Source organism: Bufo bufo, chromosome 9 (genome assembly GCF_905171765.1).
Source record: "Bufo bufo chromosome 9, aBufBuf1.1, whole genome shotgun sequence".
NCBI classification, from domain to species: Eukaryota; Metazoa; Chordata; class Amphibia; order Anura; family Bufonidae; genus Bufo; species Bufo bufo.
This window is the reverse complement of record NC_053397.1, coordinates 8,820,324-8,839,535: the sequence shown is the minus strand read 5'-3', so window position 1 is coordinate 8,839,535 and position 19,212 is coordinate 8,820,324. Positions and strand designations below refer to the sequence as shown.

Below are 19,212 nucleotides of genomic sequence, written 5' to 3'. Positions count from 1 at the left end.
AAACGTCAAGACTGGGCCAAGAAATATCTCAAGACTGATTTTTCTAAGGTTTTATGGACTGATGAAATGAGAGTGAGTCTTGATGGGCCAGATGGATGGGCCCGTGGCTGGATTGGTAAAGGGCAGAGAGCTCCAGTCCGACTCAGACGCCAGCAAGGTGGAGGTGGAGTACTGGTTTGGGCTGGTATCATCAAAGATGAGCTTGTGGGGCCTTTTCGGGTTGAGGATGGAGTCAAGCTCAACTCCCAGTCCTACTGCCAGTTTCTGGAAGACACCTTCTTCAAGCAGTGGTACAGGAAGAAGTCTGCATCCTTCAATAAAAACATGATTTTCATGCAGGACAATGCTCCATCACACGCGTCCAAGTACTCCACAGCGTGGCTGGCAAGAAAGCGTATAAAAGAAGAAAATCTAATGACATGGCCTCCTTGTTCACCTGATCTGAACCCCATTGAGAACCTGTGGTCCATCATCAAATGTGAGAGATTTACAAGGAGGGAAAACAGTACACCTCTCTGAACAGTGTCTGGGAGGCTGTGGTTGCTGCTGCACGCAATGTTGATGGTGAACAGATCAAAACACTGACAGAATCCATGGATGGCAGGCTTTTGAGTGTCCTTGCAAAGAAAGGTGGCTATATTGGTCACTGATTTGTTTTTTGTTTTTTTTTTGAATGTCAGAAATGTATATTTGTGAATGTTGAGATGTTATATTGGTTTCACTGGTAAAAATAAATAATTGAAATGGGTATATATTTGTTTTTTGTTAAGTTGCCTAATAATTATGCACAGTAATAGTCACCTGCACACACAGATATCCCCCTAAAATAGATAAAACTAAAAACAAACTAAAAACTACTTCCAAAAATATTCAGCTTTGATATTAATGAGTTTTTTGGGTTTATTGAGAACATGGTTGTTGTTCAATAATAAAATTAATCCTCAAAAATACAACTTGCCTAATAATTCTGCACTCCCTGTACAAGAATATAACTACTATAATACTGCTCCTATGTACAAGAATATAACTACTATAATACTGCTCCTATGTACAAGAATATAACTGCTATAATACTGCTCCTATGTACAAGAATATAACTACTATAATACTGCTCCTATGTACAAGAATATAACTACTATAATACTGCTCCTGTGTACAAGAATATAACTACTATAATACTGCTCCTATGTACAAGAATATAACTACTATAATACTGCTCCTATGTACAAGAATATAACTACTATAATACTGCTCCTATGTACAAGAATATAACTACTATAATACTGCCTCCTATGTACAAGAATATAACTACTATAATACTGCTCCTATGTACAGGAATATAACTACTATAATACTGCCTCCTATGGACAAGAATATAACTGCTATAATACTGCCTCCTATGTACAAGAATATAACTACTATAATACTGCCTCCTATGTACAAGAATATAACTAGTATAATACTGCTCCTATGTACAAGAATACAACTACTATAATACTACCTCCTATGTACAAGAATATAACTACTATAATACTGCTCCTATGTACAAGACAGTGATTTGATTCTGAGAGTTAATTAACTATCTTGTCCATAACTATAGATGGTCGATAAATGGGGGTTGTCAGCCGACAGACAAGTGAAGTTAGTTAATAGGGTCTGTAGACACAATACATGAATGTCTGATTGGAGGCCGCAGGGTCTAGACTCCGGTACAGGAGAGAAACGTATTCAGGTTTGACCCAAATAACATCCTGCAGACCCGAGGCCGTGCAGTCAAGACTGGAGCTACAGCAAGAAGACAGCGAAGGAGAAGCTACAATAAAACGGCTTTATCATTACATTCCTGGGAAAAAGGAATGATAAAAAAACCCTCACTCCATTACTCCAGGCAGATCTGCCTTTCGGGGCTCCAGGAAGGATAATCTCCACCATGGACGCAGCACAGGTTATTACCCAGCTTTCCCAATTTCAGATATAACCAAGAAAACCTGAAGATATATTTTAAGAGAATGGACGTCCATGTCCTGGTAATACATGAAGGTGGCCATTAGTGTCCATACTCACACTGTCCCCGATAGAGCGGAGCTTGTAAAACGGCTGGATGTAGAACCAGGAGCCTTCATTCCCAGCCTCATCCAGTGTCACTCGCATGGCGTTCTTCTCCAGCAGCGCAGGGAGCCTCTTGTTCACCGTCAGATACTTGTTACTCTTCAAATGAAGCATCTAAGGAAAAGAAAGTCAAGAAGTAGAAGATTATGGCAGAACCACATACAGATGTAGCAGAGCCGAGCCTGCCACTTTAATGCATCCCATAAACCTGTACTGCACAATGGGAAAACGGGAGAAATACTAACTGCTTGTGTACAATTTAAGAAGGACATGTCCCTTTATGGTCCCCATCTGACTTCAAGCAATTTCATAAATACATTACACTGAACAAGCAGAGAATGCTGGGAAATATCAGATCTGAAGGAGGTAAAATAGGAAGTGCAGCTCTGGAGTATAATACAGGATAAGTAATGTAATGTATGTACACAATGACTCCACCAGCAGAATAGTGAGTGGAGCTCTGGAGTATAATACAGAATGTAGCTCTGGAGTATAATACAGGATAAGTAATGTATGTACACAGTGACTGCACCAGCAGAATAGTGAGTGCAGCTCTGGAGTATAATACAGGATGTAACTCAGAATCAGTACAGGATAAGTAATGTATGTACACAGTGACTGCACCAGCAGAATAGTGAGTGCAGCTCTGGAGTATAATACAGGATGTAACTCAGAATCAGTACAGGATAAGTCATGTATGTACACAGTGACTGCACCAGCAGAATAGTGAGTGTAGCTCTGGAGTATAATACAGGATGTAACTCAGGATAAGTAATGTATGTACACAGTGACTGCACCAGCAGAATAGTGAGTGCAGCTCTGGAGTATAATACAGGATGTAACTCAGGATCAGTAAGGAGTTGGTTATAAACCATAGACACAAAGCTATAAAGCACCACACCTGGATAACATTTCCATACTGGATAACTGTCCCCAAGAGCTTTCGATTCTCCGTCTCATTCTGCTTTTTTTCCAAATCTGCTGCATGCTTTAAAAAGAAACAGAACATGCATCACAGTCACAGTTTGTATGGCTGAAAATCTGACAGACATCCATCCAGGTAGCATTTTTATTAGTGCGCAGTAGCAGCTCATCACCACAAGGGGTCATTTAAACGATAAATTCACCAGAACAAATCACCGATTTATTTTGCTACAAAAAAATAAAAATAAAACACAGAAGAGCTATCCTCCATTGTGGATGTGACGCTGGGCCTTACATGTAGTTTGTTGAGCAGGACGGTGTCGGTCGTACTACTGGCGCCGGGCTTTGCAGCTTTCCAGAATTGTTTCTGTGCAGAATATCTGTTCATGGGGCAGAGCCTGAACAAGCAGTCTGTAAGAGAAGATGCAACATGTTAGTCCCTGGTGCCGTCACGTGTGACGTTCTGGGCCCAGGACTGTTATTCATCCCAGATGACAGCACCAGCCACTACAGAGCCGGGCATCCTGCCCAGGAGCGGGCACACATTAGGGGATTAGTGGGGGGGGTCAGAAGATAATAGGGCAGCAGCTGGAGCAGATGACGGCTTATGGGCCAGAAACAAATGAATTGTGCAGATTAGAACGTCAAATACAGAGGCTGCAGAGAGGAAACGGTTAATATGTACGGGCTTCACTTAGGTCTGCACCATCCATGACAAAATGCATTACACTGAGCAGCTCCTTAAAGGGGAAAGAATCCAAAATATTGCTTAAAGGGGAAGTGCAGTTTTAAGAAAGAATCAAATCCCTTGTTCCCCGGAGGAACCAAGAAACCAAACATTTTTGTGGCTCAACTGTAAACCACTCTTCAGAATGGTGGTTTGGTTTCCCATGTTGGCCCCTAGGCTGACGTAGATCAATCTTGTCGGGGGCTGAATACTTTTGCTAAGCTGTAAAGTATCCTGATCCTTCAGTTCAAGAAGCACACTAGCAGGCTGGCAGTATGGCTGCCAGTAGAGCCCCTATAGGGACGGGCATGTAGAAGGAGTAAAAACATGTCGGTCAAGTGGTGCCGTTTGACCACCGATTTGCTACCTAGTCTTCAGTGCCACGCTGCCGGTCTTTGCCAATTTGGACTGTTACTGGAGTTCGTACCCAGCTTCCCCAGAACCCTGAGTTGTGCCTGACAACCCCCATGGGACCTGCAGTTGCAGCCATATCATTTGTCACCGCCTTCAAAGCACAATGCAGAAGAGCGTTCCGAAATGTACTGATAAAACTTGTAAACTTTGTAAAAAAAAAAAAAAAAAGTTTTAGAAACTTTGATAACCCAAAAAGTCAGGTCTTACAGAATGCAACCAAGGAGAATGCCGCCCCCCCCCCCCTCCTCCCCAGCAGACCTGAAGGGGTTAACCCTTTGTCATGCAGCCTGGGAATCTGAGGGTTGTCTGGGAATGGAGCGGGAGCGTCCGCAGCAGCGCTGCCCTTATTTGGTAATTAGCTGCCTGCGAGGAAGAGGAGGAGGACAGAGATTTAATAAGAGGATGCAGGATCACATGTAGCCGGGAAGGGACCTGGTTACAGGGGCAGAAGTGTGGAAGAGGAAGCAAAAAGACCCGATTCGTGTCGGTACAACTACTCCTGGCAGGATACACCTATAAGCATTTACACTAGGAACAGATGATGGGGATTTCCAGGTCTTAAAGGACCATGGACCCAAAAGTGCAAACGTGTCTAGAGGTCCTCAGCAGCCAGTGTGACACTGTAGGGGGGGGGGGGGGGGGGGGGGGGTGGGGGGGGGGGGGGGCAAGCATTTTATGAATTTACCATCTTACATCCCACGGCAATCTATTGCTCCCAGTTATCGGCCATTTCAGGCGGACTGCTGAATGTAGTCTACCGCCCTCTGCTGTCAGGCATCGCAATCGGTTATGGATAGCGGCGTCCAGAGCAGAGGCTGATGGGAAGGACAGGAATCAGTAGAATTGAGGTTAATACGTGAACACGAGAGGGAAGGAGAAGCGGAAAAAGCAAATCAGCAATCTCCGCGGAGCTCCATAATCTGTGTATAAAGGAGGGTTAACCCTTTCTGTGCCAGTGCAGCCGGAGCCTCAGATTAACGCACAACCAGAAACCTCCATAAAAGCTTTTACACAACAAATCATCATTGTGCTTTGTGGATCACTGAATTCTGTGCCAGCGCAGGACGTACAGGAATCAGGGCAGAAAGGAGCTACAAATGCTGGAAGCATCGTATGCATTATACACCAGAGCAGCAGTCAATTCTGCTGGCTTCAGAGCTGAAATCCCCAAGAGTCAGATGTAAAGAGGACACTACTCCGAATGTAATGAGAATGAAAATAACTGCCCCTGACAAAGAATCTCAGCCAAACCGATCGCCGTGTGTCCGACAATGAGCTTGTGGACTGCTTCTAAAAACGACCAGCAGAACTGAGAGCGCAGCTCTGGAGTATAATACATGATAGAAATCAGGATCAGTACTTTAATGTACTTACAAAAGTCACTTTTTTTTACGAAAGACTAACTTTAGGAAAAGGCCATATTTCTCCTAGTAGGGGTTTTTCTAAAGCATATTAACCAGAAACCTATCAGATGCAGGGATGGACTGGCAATAGACCCCACAGGGAGAATTCCTGGTGGGCTGACGACCAGGGGGCTGCCTGAGCCGGGTAGATAAAGATCTGATGCTCCCAGGAAAGGGAGGTGCCCATGTATCAGGCCGGTGGCCACAGATGACCTCCTGAACTCAACTGTACTGCTGTCCTCAGAAGTTGTCATGGTGGTCTGGGCTGAATGGAGAAGATGAGGACTGAACTTCTACATCCAGGGAGGTTTCCTCTGATGTAGAGGTATGCAGAGCTGTATTCTCCTGTATGGCACTGGCCACCACAGAGGGGCAGCATCTTGTGCTGCATTGCGGTATTTCTTTCTGTTAGTGTAATGTATTGTGCAACACTATGGTATTGCTGGTCTGGCCTACTTGGACGGGGCTCTCCATGGACCACAAGTTCCCAGTCTGCCGCTGATCAGACGAGAAGTAGATTTCTACCTATTGCTCTCTGCTAGAGAAACCTCCCTGCCCCCCATGATCACTACTTTATGTCTTTCGCTTAGAACCTCCAGAGACATTTACATCATGTGTGACCAATAACCGCAACTCAACAAAAAAAAAAAATCCAGATCTTATAATGGTGCAGGAGCATTATAAGGTTCAGACGCCCTTTAGGGAGCAATAGCATTGATCCAGCCGAACCCTAGTAATCTAACATTTCGGTGCAGGCAGGACGCCACTCTGAAGCAGCCGGTTTTGTGTATATAGTTCCAACACCCTGGTATGTAAACTCCTGGAGGAGGAAGCCATCGCTCCAGAAGACTGGAGAATACGTACTGGGCTCTGTGCAAGGATTCCAGGTACCTGACATTTCATACTGGAGCCTTACAGTAAGGAGAGGGGTGAATCCCAGAAACGAGTCAGATTGTTCCAAGACACTGAGCAGTCTGCTTACATTAGAAGGAAACTGCTGCAGGAAAGCCCAAGGCAGAAGATACAGGCAGGAGGGGGGTGGATGATGAGAGGGACCCAGACAGGGGCGAGAGAATGGGGATAGCAGAGACCTTCTGCAGAGGAATATATCGTCAGGGCAACGCTGCAAAGCTCTGTTCTGATCTGTTACAATGTATCAGTGCAGTGGAGGTTGGCACTTCCTCAAGCATCACTGCCCATCTTTCCAACGACCGCAAAAGCTGAATATTTCTAATGGCTAAAACTTAGTGCTACTTAGTGTGAAGCCTGCCGCCATCGCGGATCTTACAGACCCAACCGCGAAAAGCCACCTGGCCGATACCCCTGGTCCTGTTTAATTAGTCAGACCTTGACTTACAGGTTGACTACCTAAAAGCGGCAGTTAGCATATAACCTTGGGGGCAAGACATCCCACGTCAACTGGATCTCCCTAAGGCCCCATTCGCACTACTGTATTTTTGCTCTGCTTCTGATCTAAATTTTTTTGCAGAACTGATGTGGATCCATTTATGTCAATGGGTCCGCAAAAAATGCAGACAGCACACTGTGTGCTGTCCGTATCTGCGTGTCCGTTCCGCATTTCTGTGAAAGAGGCATAGTTATAACGGATCCGGGGAAAAATAAAAATAAATAAATGTCATCCATTGTGTGTGAATGCAACCTAAGGAAAACAAGTACCCCTCCCCCATACAATAGCCAGCAATTACCTCGAAACTTTTTGGGTGGGTTATTGAGGTCCCCGGCTTCAGGCTGTACCACACAACGGTCGTCCACCAAACTGCAAAGAGACAAAACATCAGAAATGGAGCCACAAGAGTCCAGAATGATCCCCACCGCAATTCTACATTCAAACTGATCTCTCACCCCAACGTGCTGATAAATCCGTTCACCGACCCCTCGGCATACAGGGACACGATATCCCCCACGTGGAGAAAACTCGACATCTTGTCCGACATGTTCGCTGATCCTGAAAGAAAAAAATATAAATAAATAGAAGAGAAGAACAAGGACGATGCCAAGGTGACACTGGCGCTTGTATGACTGACGGCAGCATCCCGTGCCAGCTCGCCCTCTGTCAGGACACGCTGTAATCTCTGCATTTTCCCACCTCCCTCCTGCGCAGCTCGAGGATCTGAGAACCGTCCGGCATCCCGGACGCTGATCGCAAAGAAGCCAGGGCAGACGCGACTTTACAGAGAGGGAAGGAAGATACAAGGGTGATGGGTCACCAAGCACCACGGAAAAACAGAAGAGTCCTTAGGTTCCCCCAGGAGAGGTGGTAGTCGTGGTCTGAGCATTACACACCTGGAATCCTCGGTGTCAACGCCAAGGTGTCCCGGCCTCACAGAAGTCGCCTGCTGCCCTGAAAAGAAAAATTACAGAACATTTTTTTTTTCGAATAGATAAAGCCAGAAAAATGCAGAAAAGAAAACAAACACACACACACCATATTACCCATTATGGCAAATGGGTGCCAATGTGGGGGGCTCCTGCTCAGATCCCCTCTATGTACAGATCCAGCCCGTCAGGGAAGGAGTCTAGACGGACGCAGCGATCACCCATCTATGACACAACCCACTGCTATTCCTTAGGGTGAAGCCTTGTCTACAAACACGCCATACGTTACACTGCGGTGAGAAAGGCGTGTGGATGGCGATAAGATAATGTCTGTGCACAATGGGTGGGGACGTCAGCCGTCACCATGATCAATGAGAGCTTAGTCACCTGATAAATGAGCAATGGGAGGACGCGGGGTAAAGGGCGCCCCCCACTGGTTAACATGAGCAGTGAGGAGCGATATCGCCGGCCTAGCAGCGGTACATACGATACGCGTCCCTGTGGACGGTGTGACTACCATACGATACAATGAATCTCCGTCAGACACTGCTCTGGTGACATGGTTACAATGTAGTCAAAAATGTAACAAAACACAATGGACTTTGTTCTGCAGCATTCCTCTTCCTCTCAGTCCTAGTGACGGCGGCCATCACCTGTAGCATCGCAGCAGGAGAGGGAAGCTGAAAAACCCATGACGGATCCTGGATTCTACACATTATGTTCCTGGGGACGGAGGGTTTTGACTTTCAGACAGAGTCATCCAGGAGGCGAGCTCCATCCACACGACCACCAGGGGATGCCTCCTGTTCTGTCTGCCTGGCCCAGCGCTCACAACCCGCTGCCCTCTCTCCTATATGGTGGAAGGCGGTCACCATTATCAGCCATTTTTAAGCATATGAGTAATATTAGGGTCCATTCACACGTCCGCAACTTCGTTCCGCATTTTGCGGAATGGAATTGCGGACCCATTCATTTCTATCGGGCAGCACGATGTGCTGCCCGGATCCGCACTTCCGATCCCGAAAAATATAGAACATGTCCTATTCTTGTCTGCAATTGCGGACAAGAATAGGCATTTTCTATTAAGTGCCGGCGATGTGCGGTCCGCAAAATGCGGATCCACACGGACGTGCAGAAACTCACCCCCTTCCCCCCCCCCCCCCCCCCCCCCCCATCTCCAGTGCAGAGAACCTTCCATTATCATGAGGTCTTGATCGCAGGCAAGTTGTGTTCTATGTGTCTCGCTTCAGCGCCATTAGGCCAGGTTCACGGTCAGGTGCAGATGTCATGCCCATATCCTCATGAAATGTGCATCCAATGCAAGTGGAATGTTTTAAGCCATGTCCACAAACGGCTGGCCACGTGCCGCTAAACCACGTGGTCTCAGGCCAGATGTGGCAATAATGGGGGGCAGGGTTGGAACGCCCTACTGTAGACGAGGGCCTCCACCGAGTTTGTCATCAGGATCCATGGACAGTTTTATGAGCGCCGCAGTCTACAAAATGACTTATGATCCAGGACCTGCCGCCATCTTTATAGAAGTCTCTGCATATAAAACCTGACCTCCCACGCAGCACAGCCCTTCATACAGGGGACGGCAGCAGTCGGGCAGAATTTCACTGGCGCAAACTACCAAAAACTAAACTTTAACAACCTCTGGAGACGAGATCCTGATGAGATTCTAGGACAAGCGGAAACCTTGAATAAATAACCACTAAAGAGCTCATAAAACCGGCAGCGGCCGAGCGACTCCACCGCGCAGATTCTACCCAAGTTTGGCATTTTCTCCTTCATTGTTAAGGATCCAAGAAGGAAACGTGCGACGGCGGCGACAATCACAGGACACGAGCGGCTGCCAAGGAGAAGTAGAATAGTCACCTCCAAGAGGAGCAATAATACAGCACGTAACGAGGAGCAAATAGAGGGTCGATATTTCTCATCAATCCCTAGCCGGATTACGGATCTGTACCCAGTCTGGGGCGCTGTTCACACACAGATGATCTTTTGGTTGTGAGATTTTCCCATGTTAACTCCGTAGCCCCAGTCGGGGCCCATACACAAGATAAAAGGCAGCCGAACAGGTCGGTGACCCTTATGGGTAGAGGTAGCCCCCCGACCCTGTATCGGCGGCAGAAATCCAGGACAAAAAAGGGATCTAGCATTTTAATAAGAGACAATCGGCGCGAGTGAAGTCAGAGGTAACAGAGAGGTCTGGTCGTGGACAATTCCGCTCCGGAAGAAAATCGCCATCATCCCGTTATAGCGCTTGGTAATACTGCACCAGGCAGGGGGTACCCAAGACCCCCTACCATCAAAGTATATAACACGAGAAAGACAAACGAAGCAGCAGCTCCAACCACACAGGAACATACGTGACAAAATACTAGTGTGATGCAGCCCGGCAGGGGCCCCAGAGAGCCTCGGTCAAGCGCCAGGTGGGCTGCCACGGACCGTCCTCTTCTTCATTTCCCCAAAGCCCTTGAAATTTGTGGCTCTATTTTTAGGACTTTGTGAAAATCCAGCTGCCGGGAGTCACGTCACAGAGGAGCGATCTGCGGAGAACTGGCAGCAAAGAGATTTAATGACTCAAAAATGCTTCAGTCGCTCATTATCTCTGAGGGGGGGGGGGGGGGGGGGGTGTCCAAGCCGATGTGACACCGTGAAGTGAGCGCAGATGGGGCACTCCAGACATCTAAATATCAAAATTATTGGGGGAGGGGGAAGACATTCAAACGCAGGTGACCCAGAGACACGGCAACCCCAGCTCGAACTGTCAGCGAGCGATCAATGATCGGCGCCGATCAGCCGCCCCAGCTCCGCTTCAGTGAGGATAATGACATTTATGGAAAATAATGAACCAATTACAGATTTGTAGGTCGCAGATCTGCAGAATGAGAACGACACTTAGCGGTTTGTGCAAAAATCACAAAATAATTTCTGCAATGTCGACACTGCCTGGTGCAATGGCCTCCCAAACTACAACTCTCAGCATGCACTGCAGCCCCAGCATCAGTCATGAAGGGAGTTCAAATAAATCATGCACCAGAGGCGAAGATCTAGTTTGTACCCCGGCATATGATCATTAGAGCGTGCTCCCCCCGTCACTGCAAGAACCAAGAGCAACTGGACTTTAAGTTCTGACTTCTGTGCGGATCACCAACATCCAGGAACAATCCCAATGCACGGAGGCGATTGGCTACAACCAAGCTCAGAATAAGGGAACATGGCTACTTTCTTCCAAAAACTGCGCCATGCCTGGTCACAGGCTTTGTCTGGTATTGCAGCTCAGCTCCTTTGACGTAAAAACAGGGCTATAATAATGCAGTACCGCACACAACCTGTGGACAGGCGGGGCGCTGTGTTTAGAAGACTGCAGCCACTTTTTTAAATCCAGGACAGATCATGGTTGGAGGCTTCAGTGAAAATGGCTTTATCTAAGATATATCATGTTGGTGGGGGTCCGATCACTGGCATAAGGGGGAGCAGTGTGCAGACCCTTGCAAACAGAGGCACAGAGGTAAAAGGATAAGCTCCTGCACAGTCTGCACACCCAGGAACGGACCATGAAACCGAGGGCTCAAGCACATGACCGCATGCACGCATTTTCTGGGCTGCGATAGGGGCACGAGCTGAAGTTTAGTATCCAAGCCTTCGTGAGCAGAACACATCACGGGCGCCATCTCTCACGTGTCCCGACTGTTACATCAGTGCAGTAAACATGGAATAAAGATGTAAACAAGGTTACCATTTGCTGACAGCAAGCAGAGAAAGGGGGGAGACTCCATACTGATGTCAGTGACTGAGCCAAAACCCGGTGCGGCTCTAAACCCAGAACAGGAGCAGATCTTTCCCTTAGGCCTCTTGCACATGGCCACAGTGCTCCCGTGGCCGCATACGGCGGTTCCGCAATACATGGGGCACCGGCCGTGTGCATTCTGCATGACAGATGAGGACCCATTCACTTGAATGGGTCCACAAATCCGGAGATGCGGTGCAGTACGGAAGCACGGAACAGAACCCCACTGAAGTACTACGGAGTGCGTCCGTGGGGCTCTGATCCGCAAAAAGATAGAACTTATTCCATCTTTTTGCGGAACGAACGGATCACAGACCCATTCAAGTTGAATGGGTCTGGATCCGTCCCGGCCGCCACCCGTACATTGAACGGAACCAATACGTCCGTGCGCAAGAGGCCTTAGGCCCCCTTCACACGAGCGTGACGGATTAGGTCCGGATGTGTTCAGTGACACTCGCACCATTTTGCAAGCAAATTCAGTCAGTTTTGTCTGCAATTACGTTCAGTTTTTTCTGCGTGGGTGCAATGCGGGTTTTGTCGTCTGCAAATTGTGGATCTGCAAAACACGGATACTGGCCCGTGTGCATTCTTGTCCGCAATAGCACATGCGCCCTTTTTTGTGGGGCCGCAGAACGGAACAACGGACGCGGACTGCACACAATGTGCCGTCCGCATCTTTTGAGGACCCATTGAAATGAATGGGTCCGCACCTGATCATATGGTCATGTGAATGAGCCCTAAACCTTATGTCTGGAGGATCCGATGCTGGTTTTGGCTCAGTGACTGAATACTGATGTGTAAATGATACTTAGGGCTCATGCACACGACCATCTGCAAATTGCAGTCCGCAATGCACAGGCACAGACCGTGGGGCGTCGCATGCAGATCATGGACCCATTCACTTGAATGGGGTCTGTGATCCGCACCGCAAAAAAAAACAAAAAAAAAAAAAAAACACGACTATTTTTGCGGTGCAGAGACACGGACAGAAAACCCACGGAAGCACCGCGTAGTGCCTCCGATCCGCACCGCATCTCCCAGATTGCGGACCCATTCAAGTGTCACACCAGACACTATAATGATACAATGTAACAGCTCTGGGCTCCACAGCATGCTGGGGGTTGTAGTTTTGCAGAGGTGGCTGGCAGATTGCTGTGGGAAGCTCGTCCCAAGGTACCAGCATAGCTGATAACAATCAAAGGACGCGAGAAGACTGGAAGTGATCCGCGGCGATCAGGTGACATGGAAGTGGTGAGAACGGCGACGATACGGGTACGAGGTGCAATCAGCTGCAGGTCTGCAAATTTGCCATCTAGATGCAATAGTCAATTCTAGCAGTAAACGATTACTAACCGGGAAACAACCAGCGAGGAGGCCGATGGGAAACGGAGAAAACCCTCCAGAGGGAAATATGGACGTTTTACAATTCATTCGGATTTATGTTCAGAGGTAAAATTAGGCTCATTTAGAAGGGGGGGGGGGGGGGGCAAAACAGGTGGAGGAGCAAAAACCAAATATAAAAATAATCTAATTATATCCAGAACTGATGTAACGAGAGACGTCCTCCACATCTACAGAGAAGAGGGTTCTTTACTGTAAGAGCAGCGAGACCACGGAGCGATGGTGGCGTCAATAGAAGAGGGGCCCACAGGGTGACAGGTCGGGGGGCGCAGGTCCCAGGAGCCATTCCGATTCCCAGACTAAGGACTCCTTCCCAGGTCCACGTTGAAATTCGTGAAAAGATAGTCAGCGATTAATCTGTGAAGAATCCGCGTGTCCATTTTTCACTCTCCGCATGTCAGCCATGTTCCATGGACACTGGAGAGCTGAAAATGGATTTCCAGAGCATCTCCTCTTAATGGTCCGTTAACCACAGATGACACATGGACCCATTGACTAATGGGCGTGAAGGATCCGTAAATACAGAGAAAATAGGGCACATGTGTGAATGAGGCCTTAAAGTCAGAAGGAAATTTAATTCCCACTCCTAGGAGGAGGAAAATGGGCTTCTACTTCATAAGGATTCTTGCTTTCTCCTGGATCCACATAGCAGGAGAACAGGATGGAAGCACGTCTGTGTGCAAACCAGAACCGATCATCAATGTACAGCTTCTATATCCTGTACTGATCCACCAGCAGAATAGGGAGTGCAGCTCTGGAGTATAATACAGGATGTAACCCAGGATAAGTAATGTATGTACACAGTGACTCCCCCAGCAGAATAGTGAGTGCAGCTCTGGAGTATAATACAGGATGTAACTCAGGATCAGTACAGGATAGGTAATGTATGTACACAGTGACTGCACCAGCAGAATAGTGAGTGCAGCTCTGGAGTATAATACAGGATGTAACTCAGGATCAGTACAGGATAAGTAATGTAATGTATGTACACAGTGACTGCACCAGCAGAATAGTGAGTGCAGCTCTGGAGTATAATACAGGATGTAACTCAGGATCAGTACAGGATAAGTAATATATGTACACAGGGACTGCACCAGCAGAATAGTGAGTGCAGCTCTGGACTATAATACAGGATGTAACTCAGGATCAGTACAGGATAAGTAATATATGTACACAGGGACTGCACCAGCAGAATAGTGAGTGCAGCTCTGGAGTATAATACAGGATGTAACTCAGGATCAGTACAGGATAAGTAATGTATGTTCCAGTGACTGCACCAGCAGAATAGTGAGTGCAGCTCTGGAGTATAATACAGGATAATGTATGTATTAGATTAATACTATATGAATTATAAGATAATGATGTTATAGGGGAGTCGTGTGACTTAGGGCTCATTCACACAAACGAAAGTTTGGTCCACATTTCTTGCAAATCGGATGTGGATCCATTAATTTCAATGTGGCTGCAGACAGCACAAGGTGTACTGTCCGTATCTGTATGTCCATTCTGCGGCCCTGCAGAAGATGGAACATGTCCTACCCAGTTTTGCAGACCAGGACAGGACACTTCTACAGAAGTGTGCACTTGGCTGGGATCGGCGATTTGGGGACAGTGTGTATGAGCCTTTGTGCCGTGGTCGTGTAGTGTCCCACTAGGTAAATGTGGGCACTATACAAGGGTCAATTGGGCCACGTTGTTCTCCACCTCCTGTGGGACAGTGGCAGTGTATTTCACAGTACATTTTAATATGTATTTTATGTGTACTTTCCCTGTGATATGTGCAGCAGGCCTATTATGGTGTAGTTTAGCATCCTAGACACTAGAGGGAGCTAGAAAACACCTAGTATATATACACACACTTAGACCCAGACTGGGAGGAGTCCAGAGTCTGTGGAGAGACAGAAGGAAGTGTGCACCTTAACCAGAGAGAAGCTGAGGGCCACATCCTGACATGCAGCTAGACAGCCCAGGCTTCTAGTTGATACCAGGAGGCTCGTGAGTGTGAAGATCAGCCTGCCTGAGGATATTGAGCCCCTGTTAGCTCAGAAGATTCACCCCAAGAGAAGTTTGCCTCCTGGGAGAAACCTGCAGTTCCCTAACCAGAGCAGAGCCAGTGTTCCAGCTCGTCAAGTAAGCTGAAGGGCAGAAGAATCATTAAGCTAAAGCAAGGGATATATACCGGAGGAGGATTGCTACCAAGGATAAAAGCCAGCATTCGGGCATATGGGACTTGGGATACAGACAGCCAGGATATCTGAGGAATAGTGCAGCCTGGTCTGCGAGTGTTTATTTTACCCTCTGAGTATCTTGCAAAGAACATTACCTGCCATTGATGTAAAGCCTGCTTGGAAGAAAGACGAGACAGAGGGGAGATGAGAGAAACTGCTAAATACATAAAGGGAATCAACAAGGTAAAAGAGGAGAGAAGATTTACAAGAAGAAAAACTGCTACAAGAGGACACAGTGTTAAATTAGAGGGGCAAAGGATTAACGGTAATATCAGGAAGTATTACTTTACTGAGAGAGTAGTGGATGCATGGAATAGCCTTCCTGCAGAAGTGGTAGCTGCAAATACAGTGAAGGGGTTTAAGCATGCATGGGATAGGCATAAGGCCATCCTTCATATAAGATAGGGCCGGGGGCTATCCATAGTATTCAGTATATTGGGCAGACTAGATGGGCCAAATGGTTCTTATCTGCCGACACATTCTAGGCTTCTATGATTACTGCTGCAAAGTGGAACTGAATTCAAACTGTATAAAGTTGAACTGTTTCCAGTAAAGAAAGTTTAGTTCACCACAATAACGTGTTCCTCACTTATTACTCCTACCACTATCTTCAACCGGTGTGCCACCGTTACAGGCACTGGCGTCACGAACCTTAAAGGGACCTTGCCCCCGGCACATTAAATATCTGCAACATCCAGGGCACCTCACCCACCATCAGGCCTGGTCCCTATATACAGAGAGTGCCCCAGAGGACCCCTGTGCCAGCCTCTCCATCACTGCTGTACGCTGCCCAGGGTCTACCTACAAACTGAGTAACCAAGAGCAACCCTCTTTGCCCAAGTAACCGTGACCTCACATTCGCAATACCCTGCAGTCGCCGTTTTATTTTACACCCAGCTTTTCCAGCCGCTGATAAGAAACCCTGAACCTCAGGATTTCTGTCTTTGAGCGGAGAGCAGAGATTTCCATTCCTGTCCTTCATGGAGACTCCGGGGCAGAACATTGCATATGGACACCGCGATGAGCTGTGCGGAGCAGATGGGTAGAGATGATCTGCGCTTCCAGGTGACAGCACCGCAGTCTGTCACTAGGATGTCGCTCGTCACAATCTGTCACAGGGAGCGAGCAGAAGACGCAGAAGAGGGACACGAGCTAAACGGCTGTATCCGTCACCGGAGGAGGGGGTCGTGTGGCAAGCGACTACTCCTCACCGACAGGCGGCCAAGTGGGTTATAAATAGTCCATTACGGTTGGCCGAGCCACTGCGCCATGTGCTGTGCGTTTCCGTTTCCTACACAGAACGGAGACGTAGGCTGAATTCATGGAAAGACGACCGCCTGATGGAGAGACGGAGGCTCCGGCCTCAATGTTATCATAAAACTGTCTTCAGAGAAGTAAAACAAATCTTCTGAGCAACATTAGGCCTTATACTCTAGTCACATCCAAAGCTGTATTAAATTTTCTTCGCTGTATTTGTGTTATTGGGGCTCCCTTGTCCCACATGTTCTACTGCAGTGCATTGTGGGGGTAAACACTGCACAGTTAAGACTGATGCTCCTTCCAGGGCAGCCACATGCTCACAAGGGTCTACAGCGAGAGCAGCCCCCTGCCCAGGAGGGATACCCTAGAAGCCACATTCTTGGCCTTTATAATAAACTGCCCTTTACATGTAGCGAGCCACCAATTACACAGGGGACAAGAGAACCAGTGCCGGCTGCAGAGCGTTCATCCCCAGGACCCGCACCCGGGGTGCCCTGAAGATTTGCTTCTGCTTGGTCTCCATGGTCCCTGATAAAACCCTGCAGAATCCCAGCACTTGCCCTACTTCAGTTGCCCAAACAGTCGCCCTATTTTCTAAAAATTACATCTATTCCAGTTTGCCCAGTTAGATATCAATACTGGTGGTGTCCCGGATATTAGGGGCCGCGGTGCGCAGGTTTCTCTTCTACCTCCCATTCAGGCAATGTCTTTACAGAGCTCCCTGGTGCATATGCATGAGGAGCGGAGGGTTAGAGGAAAAACGTCAAGAGCTGCAGCCACGACATGTAAAACCCCACAGCAGTGGTGCCGCCCGCGTGGTCAGATCCCAAGGGTCACCGACAGGCTGGACTGGGTTAAGAGCTCAGCCTTTGACGCGGGTTTTGCTGCTTGGTCAAACAAGGTGGCAGGCTGGACAATCAGCGTCCAATGGATGGGGCCGCGTCACCCACAGGTCACGACCACCCACGTCAGCGGCCATCTTGGTAAAGGGGCTGCACCAACCCTGGGAGGTCAAAGCATTAAGTAACGAAAATCTTTCCTGTCTCCTTAATCCTCGCACTCATCAGGTTTGGCAGCGCAAACAATTCGTCTACTTTCTGCGCCCACCCGTCGGGCGCACTGGCTTCCAGCTAAAATTGCACAACACAGCAGCCATCAAATCCCACAAGAACATCTTACGATTTTCGTTATTATGATGGAAAGAATGGTGCCAAGGCATTCCTAGGGGAAGAGCCAGTCCCTGGAAGACCGAGCGGCAACCGAAAACCTCCTGGGGCCGACCTGCTCCTCCGCCGAGTCCTAACCCTTCACAACCTGCCGAGATGGAGGTCGGTTTAGGTGCAACATTCTGCATAAAAACATGAAAGTGGTGATCACTTATTTCGTGATACAGAGCCTCAAATCCCGAGCGCGGATTTAATGGGGTTGCTGGACTTCATACTGAGGACCTGTCCTCTGGATGGGTCATCAGCGTCTGATCGGCACAGCGGGGGAAGGGTGTTTGGTCTCACATCTGGGATCCATGCAGATCAGCCATTTGTGGAGGCCATGGCCTCCTCACAGTTTACCCTAGGTCGTTGATGACCAACCTCCGGCACGCCAGCTGTGGTAAAACTACAACTCCCAAGATGCACACTTGCTTGGCTGTTCAGAACTCCATAGAAATGAATAGAGCATGCTGGGAGTCATAGTTTCACCGCAGCTGCAGTGCCGGAGGTCAGCCATCACTGCTCCTAGGTCAGTGACATCACCTTTATTGGTCACATGGCCTAGGTGCAATACCAAGCACGGCCTCTATACAGTGAACAGTACTGCGCTTGGCAAGCTGCGAGGAGGTTGTAGCAAAGTCAGAAAACTCCTTTAAAATGTATGCTGCCTGCAGCCACCACCGGGGGGAGCTCAAGAGCTTACTGCATGCTGTTCATACATTGAAATTCTTAATAAATCAGTACACACAGAGCTCCCTCTAGTGGTGGCTGCAGGCGCTCAGAATAGTAGCTTTAAAATCCATGTCTCTTCAGAGGATTTGGATCTGTATTAGAAAACAAAGTTCCAACCACTACCAAAGAGTACCCAGGACTGTCTACACACTAACAGTCAAATGCAAGGCTACAGACACCCAGTGCTGGTACCTGGACGCGTCCTGTAAGGGCTCATGCACACGACAGCTGGCCCCTAATAGAACAGTACTATCCTTGTCCGTAATGCGGATAGAAATAGGACATGTTCTATTTTTTTGCAGAACGGAAATACGGAAATGGAATGCACATGGAGTAACTTTTTTTTTAGATGAACGGTTCCGTATATGGTCCGCAAAAACAAAACTGAACGGACACTGAAAGAAAATATATGTTCGTGTGCATGAGCCCTAAAGCTGTTCTGAATGAATGGTCAAAAGCCACACGGGATAAATCGTAGGTTGTTTTTAATGCACACGCAGTTTGGACAAGTAAGGCGACCTTCACATTAGCGGTTTCAATTCCGCTATTGATGTCTGTCATAGGATCTCAATAGCGGAAGAAAACGCTTCAGTTTTGTCCCCGTTCATTGTCAATGGGGACAAAATGCATTCCGTTCCGTTTGGTTGCGCTCCTATCGCTTCAAGCAGCGGTT

The 19,212-nt window shown here is 47.8% G+C and overlaps 1 protein-coding gene across 6 annotated transcripts in view; it reads right to left on the bottom strand.

The window, feature by feature from the left end:
- ITPR1 (inositol 1,4,5-trisphosphate receptor type 1) overlaps positions 1–19,212 on the bottom strand; it is a 97,494-nt gene that overhangs the window by 68,253 nt on the left and 10,029 nt on the right. For 3 of the 6 annotated variants that reach the window (XR_005774377.1, XM_040408696.1, XM_040408697.1), the window contains exons 2-7: positions 7,882–7,942; positions 7,441–7,543; positions 7,284–7,354; positions 3,329–3,444; positions 3,011–3,097; positions 2,065–2,223 (exon numbers count right to left, since the gene is read on the bottom strand). Coding sequence is in view for 5 of the 6 variants with exons in the window: in XM_040408696.1 (XP_040264630.1) it covers positions 2,065–2,223; positions 3,011–3,097; positions 3,329–3,444; positions 7,284–7,354; positions 7,441–7,532 (525 nt within the window). In the remaining variant the exon portion in view is untranslated. Of the gene's footprint in view, positions 1–2,064; positions 2,224–3,008; positions 3,098–3,328; positions 3,445–7,283; positions 7,355–7,440; positions 7,544–7,881; positions 7,943–19,212 lie in introns of those variants that run through there. The other 3 variants (XM_040408694.1, XM_040408695.1, XM_040408698.1) reach the window with 2 other exon arrangements.